Source organism: Kryptolebias marmoratus, linkage group LG2 (genome assembly GCF_001649575.2).
Source record: "Kryptolebias marmoratus isolate JLee-2015 linkage group LG2, ASM164957v2, whole genome shotgun sequence".
Taxonomy (NCBI): domain Eukaryota; kingdom Metazoa; phylum Chordata; class Actinopteri; order Cyprinodontiformes; family Rivulidae; genus Kryptolebias; species Kryptolebias marmoratus.
Window position 1 is genome coordinate 24366783 of NC_051431.1, and position 11963 is coordinate 24378745.

The 11963-nt window shown below is 42.6% G+C and overlaps 2 protein-coding genes across 3 annotated transcripts in view; both read left to right on the forward strand.

The window, feature by feature from the left end:
• Window positions 1–8878, forward strand: part of sars2 (seryl-tRNA synthetase 2, mitochondrial) — a 12524-nt gene extending 3646 nt beyond the window's left edge. Inside the window, exons 2-16 of one of the 2 annotated variants that reach the window (XM_017435374.3) lie at window positions 158–253; window positions 405–434; window positions 1019–1132; window positions 1230–1284; window positions 1380–1443; window positions 1895–2000; window positions 2103–2150; window positions 3863–3971; window positions 5557–5602; window positions 5701–5788; window positions 5875–5987; window positions 7685–7778; window positions 7932–8024; window positions 8125–8190; window positions 8529–8878. In XM_017435374.3, coding sequence (XP_017290863.1) covers window positions 158–253; window positions 405–434; window positions 1019–1132; window positions 1230–1284; window positions 1380–1443; window positions 1895–2000; window positions 2103–2150; window positions 3863–3971; window positions 5557–5602; window positions 5701–5788; window positions 5875–5987; window positions 7685–7778; window positions 7932–8024; window positions 8125–8190; window positions 8529–8669 — 1263 coding nt within the window. In that variant the 3' untranslated portion in view covers window positions 8670–8878. Of the gene's footprint in view, window positions 1–157; window positions 254–404; window positions 435–991; window positions 1133–1229; window positions 1285–1379; window positions 1444–1894; window positions 2001–2102; window positions 2151–3862; window positions 3972–5556; window positions 5603–5700; window positions 5789–5874; window positions 5988–7684; window positions 7779–7931; window positions 8025–8124; window positions 8191–8528 lie in introns of both variants that reach the window. The other variant, XM_017435372.3, reaches the window with a different exon arrangement.
• A 2576-nt stretch (window positions 8879–11454) lies between these two features.
• LOC108247313 (cilia- and flagella-associated protein 251) overlaps window positions 11455–11963 on the forward strand; it is a 13341-nt gene continuing 12832 nt past the window's right edge. Inside the window, exon 1 of the mRNA XM_017435348.3 lies at window positions 11455–11681. Within this exon, the coding sequence (XP_017290837.1) occupies window positions 11636–11681 (46 nt within the window). The 5' untranslated portion in view covers window positions 11455–11635. The remainder of the gene's footprint in view (window positions 11682–11963) is intronic.

Genomic DNA, 11963 nt, shown 5'->3' on the forward strand with positions numbered 1-11963 from the left:
TTGGTTTAGGGTTAGCTATGTACTGGTAATGGTTAGGGTTAGGGTAAGGGTCAGGGTTAGGCTGTAGTTAGGGTGTAGAAATGAATGGAAGTCAATGGAAAGTCCCTGCAAAGATAGAGAGACATAACGTGTGTGTGTGTGTGTGTGTTGGCTGTAGGTGAGTGTGTGGCAGGAGCTCCAAGCAGTGAGGACAGAAATCTCTGAGCTGGAGGACAGGAAGAGCTTCATCAGCTTGACTGTCAAAGCACTCGTGGTGAGTTATGGTCGTTTGGACCCGTTTACCATAAACCCCCCCAGGTTTAAAGCCAAGTGTGTCCACCGCTCATCGTCTTTGACTTGTCATCATTTCTACTCCCACCCAGAACTATAAACGTGTTAATCTGATCTTATTCTTTATCCCACAGAGCCAGCATGACAAGAAGGACCTCGCTAATGTAAGCTCAACCTCCGAGATGACAGAATTATCGCCTGCTGTCGACAGGGAAAGACAGGCGATGATAGCTGTGTATCTGTTAGCAAAATATCCTACGATCTGCTGGGACAGATTTTATTAAAACCTTCAGTGATTAGTCACTAGATGTACTTCTATAACTGATTAACTTTTGGAATCCATCCAATTCAAGACGGCCACCACGGCTTATCAAAATTATCCAACATAAATGTCTCTAACTCAGTCAGTTTTGTACATATGGAGCTATAATTTGGCATGGTGGTAGCTGAGAATAATTTCCAACACATACTTTGAGCTTGACATCTCCTCTCCCTAACTTTATTTCCAAGGTTTGACCAAAACAGCTGCAACTTTGTCATCTCTCCCCCTAACGTGACATTAAAGGCGACGGGCGACATGCATTGCTTCAAGCATTGTTAAGCCTTTCGTTATTTTTTTTAGTTTTTCGTCACTGAAAAGGTTTTGGTAATGAAATGTTGTCCTACGTGTCGGTGGCGAGTGTCTCGTGTCTCGTGTCTGAGCTGCTGTTTTGCTCCCCAGCTCCCAGAGTACACTCGGTCTTTGCAGGAGGGTCGGGAGATCCGCAGCAGACTCAACCAACTCTTCGTCAGAGAGACGGAGCTGGACGAGGAGCACTACAGCCGAGCGCTCAGGCTGCCCAACACCACACACCCTGATGTGGTGAGGACGCAGCCGTTCTGTAAGGGGAGAGTGGGGAGGTTTCTGTCGAGCTGAATTCTGGGAGGGGAACTTATTATTATTTTTTTTCTTTTTGTAGCCGGTTGGAGATGAGAGCCAGGCACGAGTGGTGGAGCTCGTTGGACAGAAACCAGGTGATGGTTGAAACGAATTCTCTTACCGCGCTTAACTCTCAGGTGCTTTTTTTTGGTTTTCGAACACGACAAATGAGTTCCGTCTCCGTCCGCAGAGTTCGACTTTAAGCCCAGGGGCCATGTGGAGCTTGGGGAGGAGTTGGGCCTCATTAGGCAGAGGTGAGCTGGACTTTACTTACTACGTGCAGAATATTTCTACAGCCCGATTCAAACGATGGTAGGATGTTGTGTAAATTAAAACTGAAAGCAATGATTTGCAAATTTCATAAACTCACATTATTTACAATAGAACAGAGTGAACACATAAATGTTTATTCTTAGAAACTATCATTTTTTTTTGAAGGTGGAATATTTATTTATATATATCCCAACTTATTTTGAGATGTTTCTATCATCAAATTCAAAATGCCTTAATCCCCCCTCCCCCTCCCATTTCTTAGTTTAAACATTTGACGTGTTTACCATGTTCCATTGTGAGTAAAATATGGGTTAATGAGATTTGCCAACCACTGCATTCTGTTTTTATTTACATTGTACAGAACATCCAGGACTGGGGTTGCGTAACGTATAAATGATCCTAAGTGACGCTGAGTTTGTTTGTCTGCTGCAGGCACCTGTCTCACGTCACAGGCCACCGATCGTACTACTTACGGGGAGCGGGGGCCGGACTCCAAACCGCCCTGCAGAACTTCGCCCTGGACACGCTGCAGCGACGGGTAACCTGGCGTTCAGCCACTGTGTTGACAAAACGAAAAAACACCGTCATCGTTTAACACGATTCAGAGTTAAAGCCGAGTTCTCCTTTCCACGGCTGGCAGGGCTTCATCCCCATGGTTGTGCCTGACATGCTGAAGGGAGCAGTGTTTGTAAGTATCCCATCTAGTGTTGACAACAATAACAAAACGACGACAGCAGTATGATCTTAAAACCCATGAAATAAACACTACTACTGTATTTTTCGCACTACAGGGCGCACTGGATTATAAGACGCACTGTCAATGAACGGTCCATTTTTGAACTTTTGTCATTTATAAGGCCCATTAAGCGAAACAAAACAGCCCCCTGTCTTATTGGGGAATACTGCATCGATGTAAGCATCAAGTAGAAACACCTCTAACACTCGCTCAGGTCTGCGCCATACTCGGAGCCCTGCGCGACTATAACTGAGTCTTAATGCTGCAAGCGGTGCAACTTTGTAGTTTACCAAAGTCGTACTATAACATTATGACTTCTTACATATATAAGGTGTTCCGGATTACAAGACGCTCATCATTTTTTGAGAAATTTAAGGCTTTTAAGTGCTCCTTATGGTCCGGAAAATACGGTAATTATGGCTGTTAACAGAAATCTGTACACAGATGCTCATCATTACTAAAGATGAGTATCTGCTTAGATACTTATTTATAACGGTATCAGGATGCTATTGTTCTCTATTTGACACACAGGCAGACAGAAGCTTAACAAGCAACATAACACACCTGAAAGTCTTTTTTTTTGGCCTAGTATTATCAAACATTTAAGTGATAACTTTAACAAGGATTGGAGGATTTCAGAAGAATATCTCAGCTTTACGAGCTAAAGGCTTAACATTCCTTGAAGGAACACATGTCACTCGTTTTGGTCAAACTTAGAAGACGATATTATTTGCTGTCTCATACGATATTACAAGACAGAGTATGTGTGGTGAAGGATTCTCAGCTACCACCACATTCAAAATTCAGCTCGGTATCCGTAACACTGACCAATTAGCTTTGGCGGCCATGTTGACTTCCCAAAGTTAATCAGCTGTAGATGTTCGTTAAATCCAGTGGTTCATGTAAGAGTTGGGTAAAAAAAAAAAAAACACAGAAAGAGGACATCCTCTGCCTTTTTTTTGACAACAGCAATAATAAGTAGCTGACATTAAATGGAGATATTATAAATAAGAAACAGGATTTTGTAAAGTAGTTTATATAAACTAGCTTTGATCTATTATTAATATAATTAAGATGAATCAATGAAGAAACCAGTGGATAGTTTGTCGTGGATCTTTCATTACATGAACCCTGCTGTAGTTTGATTGGTTGTCTTTTTGTCCGTATGAAATTGTTATCCATCAGTCTGAGTGGTATTTACCATACGTATTGACTTTGCCATTTAGATGAACTGAAACAATGTTTGCACCCAATCTGTTGATGACAGCGCGGTATTCGTCCCTCGGCCGACTCTGATGCGTGTCGGAGGTCTTCGCCTTGTTTTAATAACTTTAAACCACTTGAACTGACTAAATGAGGCTGAGATGTACAGTCCTGCCTCTTCCAGCAGCTGCAGCATGGTCCCAGATTATGATACTACCACCTCCATGCCTGGCAGCTTGTGGTTGAATGCTTCACCTTTACTGTTTCAGATGTTCTTCTGGTCATGTTGACCCAAGCAACCAAATCTGAAGGACTTTTTCTCTTTAACAACAATTATAAAGTCCTATTATATGTTGAACTTATGTGTTTTAGTGGACGTAGTGGAGCACAGCCACACGGTGTCACACTCTTTTTATTTATTTATTTTTAAATTGTCTTTATTCCTTGTCATCCTTCTCCAGGAGGGGTGTGGCATGCAGCCCAACGCGCATCGTTCTCAGGTCTACTCCTTGGACCCGGCACGATTCCCGGACCTGAACCTGGCTGGAACCGGAGAGGTCGGAGTGGCAGGTGAGACTCGAGTTCTCCTCGACTCTGTCAGCAGAACGCTTCGGTTCAGGTCAGTTTAACAACTTCACAACCAAAATCCCCTCAGGGCACTATATAAAGAAAGCAAAAAATCTTCTATCAGCGATTCTTCTGTCATCCTAAAGCTGCACCAAGGTGACAGTAGAAAGGAATGACTCACTTTTAACAGGAAGAACCCTCCAGCAGAACCAGAACCAGGCTCAGGACGAGCGGCCGTCTGCCTCGACCGGCTGGGGTTTGAGAGGACAGGAAAGAGACACAGACAAACACAGAATGACTGGTTCAGGTTTCTATGGGAGGAAAGACTAAGAGAAACAGGTTAATGACAGCGATAACTGCATGTACAAACATGGAGAGCAAGTAAAGACAGCAGCAGAGAGAGGAAATGTGGTCTGTTTGTCTCCAGCAGTCTCAGCTTATAATAGCATAGCTAAGGGATAGCTCAGGAAACCCAATCCAACCCTAACTATAGGATTCATCAAGAAGGAAAGTCTTAAGCCTGGTCTTAAAAGTAGACAGGGTGTCAGCCTCACGGACAGAAACTGGAAGTTTGTTCCACAAGAGAGGAGCCTGAGAACTGATAAAGATCTGCCTCCTGTTCTACTTTTAGAAACTCTAGGAACCACAAGTAAACCTGCAGTCTGAGAGCGAAGTGCTCTGTTAGGAAAATATGGAACAATAAGATCTTTAATATAAGATGGAGCTTGGTTGTTGAGAGCTTTGTATGTTAGAAGAAAGATTTTAAATTCTATTCTGAATTTGAGCCCAGGAAGAGAAGCTAAAACTGGAGAAATATGATCTCTCCTCCTAACTCTCATCTGTCAGCAGCATTTTAGATAAACTAAAGAGATTTTTGGACACCCAGATAGTAAAGAGTTACTGTAGTCCAGCCTAGAAGGGAGAAATCCATCGGGGCAGTTTGTCTGAATCATTTTGGGACAAGATGTTGCTAATTGTAGTGACATTGTGCAGGTGGAAAAAAAAAATTGGTCTTGGTAACATTCTGTGAGAATGAAGTTGTGTCCTGATCAGAATTCACACTGAGGTTCGTTACGCTGATACTGGAGGCCAAATTAATGCTGTGCAGAGGAAGTAAAAGACTGTTCCTATAAAGCTCAGGTCCAAAAACCACAACCTCTGTTTCGTCTGAGTTTAAAAGCAGAAAATGAAGAGTCATCCAGGTCTTTACGTCTGTAAGACATGCCTGTAATCTAAATAACTGATTGGATTTCTCAAGTCTCATGGATAAATATAACTGAGTATCATCAGCATAACAACAAACTTTTACGCCTGCTTCCTTTTCCCCAGTGTTAAATAGATAAACATTAGCGCTGTTTCTTAGCATAGCAGGAGAGTAAAGTTTTACTTTATAAGGCTACACCAAAGTTAGGGACATTATAAATGGATAGTCCTGGTCTGTAGATTTATTTTTAGCCAGGGTTCACATCTGTCAGTCCTTGCCAGACCCTTCCATTCCCCTGAATGTTTAACTAACACAAACGTGTATAAAATAAGACCCATTGTTGTCGACCGTATAAGACAGACATGTTGCGGTTCATCTCCTCAGGCTATTTCATGGACCACGCAGTAAACTGGAAGGACCTGCCCGTCAGGTCAGAAGCTGCTCTCCCCTCGCTCGCAGCCGATTTTTTTTTTAACGCGTCGCCGCGGAAAATTCGCAACTGATGCGAGGCGGTGTTTGTCCCGGCAGGACGGCGTGCAGCAGCACCTGCTACCGAGCAGAGACGGACACCGGCAGAGAGGCCTGGGGGCTCTACAGAGTTCACCACTTCAATAAGGTCAGGCCAGGCGACGTCGCGGCGAGCACGCGGCAGGTTTCACGTCCGCAGCGCTTCGCTGAAAACAACCCTCGCCTGTGCTTCAGGTGGAGATGTTTGGAATGACGGCGGATGAGACGGGGGAGGAGAGCACCCGGCTGTTGGAGGAGTTCGTCTCTTTGCAGAAAGAGCTGTTTTCGGCCCTGGAGCTACATTACAGGTCAGACAGCACAGGATCTGTCGGATTAGCTTACCTTGTTTTGAAAACCTAATCTTTGATCCATCAGACAATATGGAGCAGAACTTTATATGGCTCAGTTTAGAGCCACTCCACTGGCCCCTTTCACACACCAGGTCTTCACTTTTATAGAGTCTGTAGTTTGAGATAAACTTGTTCAGCACTATCAGATATTTGAACACATACATTGCACTATAATGAGTTGTGTGTGTGTGTGTTGTTGTTTTTTTTTTTTTTTTTTTGCTCACATGGGTCCATTCTTGAGGCATTTAATCCGTCCCTCGAGGATTTCGCGGAGCATTTTCCTAAAAGTTGCGATTTTTTTTTTTTTATTAAAATCAATAAAAAACTATAACTTTTAATATATAAACCAAAAATACTTACTAGTTTTGTAAGATAATTACCAACAAACACTGATATTCTCAAAAGGTGCTTTATTTGAGAACTTTGATAGCTTCTAAACTGACATTCATGAGCATTTCTGGATTGTCCCTGGTCTGCAGCTCTCCTCACATGTTTTGCAGACACAAAGTGTTTGTCGATGCGTTTATGTTCAATGATTACACTGCAGGACGTGCAAAACAGCTCCCCCCCCACTCTCGTGCAGCTGGGTAGGAAACTGTTTTGCGCGGTCCTTTGCTGAAATCTTTGTGGGCAAATGTGAAGCATTAATGCACATTTTTGCTTCGGTCGCTGCTCCTGCACGCTCCCGGCATTCTGATGTTAACAGGATGTGTCGTCATGTCGCATGTCTTCTTCGTGAGTTGTTTGGGGTTATTTTATATTCCACACTACACAAACCCACAAAGAAGAGACTAGACTGCAGAAATGGTGGTGAATCACTTTAGAAACAATAAATATTGGGTTAAAGTTGCGGTGTTTTGGGCAAAATTGCAAAAAGTTGCGATTTTGCGGGGTTTGCTTGATTTTCCATTAATAGTTGCGATCGCAACATTGCGAAATCCTGGAGGGTCTGAATAATAGAGTTTAGACCACAAAATGCATCATAAAAAGACTAAAACTCTCAAGAAAGGACCCAACCTGTGGCCTCCACCATGTACCTTTCCTCTGGTCTCACCTACACTGCAGGTAGGAATCCTGCAGGAACCGGTAAAAAGCAGGTTGTAATTTTAAGTTTAGAGATTTTAGTCATGAATAACAATAAATAACGTTACTTCTGTATCTTAAAAAATTCCTGATTAGGAAAATGAGTTCCTTCTGCTGAGATGGAGATGTTTTCCCTTCAGGGTTTAGATCAGCGGTGTCCACTCCTGGTCCTGGAGGGCCACTATCCTGCAGGTTTTAGATGTTTCTCTGCTCCAACACACCTGATCTGAATGACTGAGTGATTAACAGGCTGCTGCAGAACTTGAAGACCTGCTGCTGTGGTTCAGAGGGTCTCCAGGGACAGTAGATAGAAAAGACTGTGTTCACACATCGTTCTCATATTGACTGACTGAAACAACCTCCTACTGAGGTCACTCACCTAACAGCTCAGCTTGCTGTGTTGTTCATTGTTGGATGTAGTTGTAATAAACAAGAAAAAGAGCATCATTTCTTTTAAAAAGTCTCCATTTCTTTCTTGTTCATACCGACAGATTTAAATCCTAAATTATCTGTTTAATATTTTCGGGCACATTTTACTTTCGATTCGATTTGTTTTGGTGGCTTTCTTTCAGAGTGCTGGACATGCCCACTCAGGAACTGGGTCCCTCGGCACACAGGAAATACGACATTGAAGCCTGGATGCCGGGGAGGAACAGCTACGGCGAGGTCAGCCTTTACTTCTACGGAACAAATAAAATAGCCGCTGATATAAGCCGACGATCTGCTCAGTGACACGCAAACAAACCATGAGCCTTTAGATGAGGTGTAAAAGACGTTAAACCCTGTTGTTTATGGGGGGGTTTCGCCGCCGTCTTCCAGATCTCCAGCGGATCCAACTGTACGGATTATCAGAGCAGACGTCTGAACATCCTGTATGAGCGGGAGGACGGCAGCCTGCAGTACGCCCACACAGTAAGGCTGCAGATGGGGAGGCATTGCTGTACGTTCTGCAGCCTTACATAACAGCACCGTGCCACCTCCATAACAATATTTGTTTTCCCCCTCAACGCAGGTGAACGCCACTGCGTGTGCGATCCCCCGAACGATTATCGCCATCCTGGAAACTCACCAGACCAAAGTAAGGCACCATCGGTCCACCAATACTTTCTGAAAATGAGGAAAAGTGTCAAATGTTGGGAGGATTTTAATGCTTTTAGTGACAAAATGTTGGTTCTGACTGCATCAGTTGCAACAAAACCTCACTTATATGTTGTGAAAACGTTGCTCTCTGCTGGTAGACGGGAGCAGCTGATGGAGGAGTTAAAACATCCCACCACATCCTTAATGTTAGAAACCAGAACAACTATTTATTGCTGACTTTCTGGGTGGAACCTTTTTTTTTTTTTTTTTTTTCTTCCTTCCTTCTCTGATCCTTTTTAAACCCGCTGGACTTTTGCGTCTCTCCGTGTCCCCCAGGACGGAGCCGTGCGAGTTCCCCGAGCCCTGCAGCCTTATTTGGGTCTGGAAGTGATCCAGAAGCCAGAGTACACTCCACTGAAGTACATCGGACCCAACCAGCCCAGCCGGCCCCCCAGGCCCACCCCCAGGACCAGATGAGGCCCGGGCTAGCGGCGCGGTCCGATCCGACGCCGCCCCAACATCCACGCAGATCCAGCTCACAGAACTGGAACTGTTCTTTAAAACACAACATACTTTGGTTGTTTTAATTCTTTTCTAGGATTATATTTCTTTTATGTCCATAAACTGTGATTGTACCAAAATCAGGGGAACAAAAGTGAGGGGAATAAAAAAACTATAAAAACAAATTATTTCATTTTTGTCTCAAGTATTGTTTAATAATTTTTTTCTTAATAGAGATGTGGAAATACTCCGTTTTTATGAGACGGTAAATTATTAGAAAGTAGATTTTAGTGGGTGTTGTATGAGCTACACAACTGTTAGATTTTTCATTTTTAATTACTTTTTAACATTCAAATAAGTTGGTTTTGTTTTATTAAAGTAAATACATACAGCTAGTTAGCACTAACTTAACCACTTTGCTTAAAATGCACTCAGAAATAACTTTAAATAAAGATTGTTGGACTTCAGAGCTAAATTGCTCCATGTGTTTTGGGGAAACAACGATCTTTAGAAACTTGCTGTCTAAATTTAAAAAAAAAAAAGCTTCAAATAATTATGACTTATTACATTTAAACAAGCAAGTTAAGTGGAACCGGCTGACATTTCTTAAGGGTGTGTAGGGTTCATGGTTTTCTTTAATTAAACTCCCACCCTCCAAACTCTCATTGACTCCCATCGTGTCTAAGCTCAGAGTTCTCTTCAGGCTGAAACTCGTCGTGTCTCTTACACAAAACATTGGGGACGGCTAAAAATGAACATGTGGCTAGCAGCAGACACTTTGCATACTGACTGAAGGTGTCAGAGTCTGCATTTCCGTCTGCGTGTCTTATTAGGAGTGCTGTCAAGGAGCGACAGACGGGGATATGAATTCTCTTCTTTCATTTTTTTTAATTTTTTGCTTTGCCCAGCCCTTCATTGCAGCTGTCTGAGTGTTTTCCACTTCTGCCTTTTGTTTTGTCTTCAGCAAGCAAAATGCAGCACCCACCTGTACGGGAAAACCACAGGAACACCACATCGTTGTTCACATGTGACATGTGAAATGCATGGTTTCCATGTGTTTCTCCTGGGACTTCTTTGGAAACATTTTTACAACTTTCATGGGATCGTGTGGAAAAAGATGATTAAAAAAATTAATTTGTGGGGGGGTTGATACACCTGTCCCAAGATGGGATTGATTATTGAGCTATTGGGTTCAAGGGCACGGGGTCAAAGGTCAAGGTCTCAGTTGACCCCTTTGTGAAAACATTAATCGTGCTCTAACTACATAACCGTGCAACGTAGGAACATCAAACTGCACGACATCATGTTGATGCTTCACATCAAAAACCTAAATTAAAAAGTCAAAAAACCTGCATGTAAGGCTGCCTTCAGGCCTCCCTTGAAAAACAGATATGTGATCTCAATGGGATTTGCCTGGTTAAACAAAATAAAAATAAAAAAGTTAAAAAAAAAAAACTGTCACAAAATGAGACAGCAGTACACATCCATTTATTATGGTTAAGTTCTCACTTCTTCCTACTCCTTTTTTGAATATGACATGTTATGTTATGTTATGTTTATGTTAATGTGCATTATTTTATTCTATTTTTCTTTTATTCTATTTTTTTATTTTTATATCATGTTCGAAATAAACATTCTAAAAAATGGTTACTCTGAACAGGTGGGTTTTTAGCCTTGATTTAAAGGAACTCAGTGTTTCAGCTGTTTTCTGGAAGTTTGTTCCAGATTTGTGGTGCATAGAAGCTGAACGCTGCTTCTCCGTGTTCGGTTCTGGTTCTAGACCAGAACCAGAAGACCTGAGTGTTCTGAAAGGTTGATCCAACAACAGCAGATCTTTAATGCATCGTTCAGTGTTTTATAAACTAGCAAAAGTATTTTAAAGTCTATTGTCTGAGCTACAGGGAGCCTGTGGAAGGATTTTAGGAAAGGAAAAAGGGAGGTCGATGCCATTCTGAACTGGACTCTTCATCTCTTGAGGTTTCAAGAAACGAAGATGGCGTTTCACCACCAACAGAAAGCTCCACACCTGCAGGACCTTCTGTCTGTCTGCGTGCCTCCACCACTCCTCCTGTGTACAGCCGGCTGTCCCATGCAACGGGACAACATCTGAGGAGAGAACTGAGGCAGAATCTGGATCCTAGGAATAAACTGAAAGCAGAAAAATATAAACAGAAAAGTTAAGCATTTGAAATTTACACAACTCGTTTACTGTTGTTTTGTTTGAGTGTTAAATACACGAAAAACACACTTTTTGCTGCATTGATAAATCACATGTCATTTAGTGTGACGGTCAGTTTTGACAAAAAAATAAATAAAAAATAAAAAACAGCTTTGTTTGTGGTAAAATCAATAAAACAAGGAAATCACCAACAGCAAGAGTCCCAAACATTTCCATAGAGTTTTAACAAGGTTTAATGGAAATAATGTAAAATATCTTGTAAGATTTAGGAACAATGTCGTCCTTTGCAATGATGGTTTAGAAACATTAACCAAACTGAGTCCCATTTTCTTAAGGAAATGTTATGTATCAAAGCAGTTATGTACAAAATGTTTGATGAAGTGAGTTTAAAAAAAAAGAAGTGCCCCATTTTCATTTTAAGCAAAAAAAAATATATATATATATATACACACATATACACATACACACACAGAGTAAAGAGTAATAGCAACATAAAAATAATAATTTTCAGGGATAATATTTGAAATAAAGGCTCATTTGTCCTGTCCCTGCAGGGTCCTCAGCTTCCTGTCCCCATCAGGACACCACCACCTGACCTGCTGGCAGCGGGACAGGAGGACAGGGCTCAGATCTGGACTCGGTCACCTGACACCACACACATCGCGGCTCGGCTCCACCTCACTCGGCGGCTGTGTGTGTGGAGAAGATCCAGCCCATCGTTTCAAGGTTATCTCCCCGCAGGAGGCTCCTGTTTTCGGGTCCCATGGGCATCCTGATACCCGCGCTGTTCCTTTGGGCTGCAGTCGGAGGTAAGAGTCCGTCATTTCCAGGTGGTAAAACTGCGGGAATCGGACGCAGAGCTGCTTAATGTCTCATAATCAGGCTGCGCCGGAGACGAACCCCGTTGGAAGCAGATAAAATGACAAACGAAGCAGAACCGTAGTTTAAGCTAGGCTACATGTCTACCTAACGGTGAGCGCCTCGCGGGGGGTTAGCTTAATGCGCTCAACAAGCGTGTTATATAACCGGGAAAATGACCCCCCTCTCTCTGTTTCTGTCTGTCGGTGCCGTCACTGCCTTTTTTTTTTTTT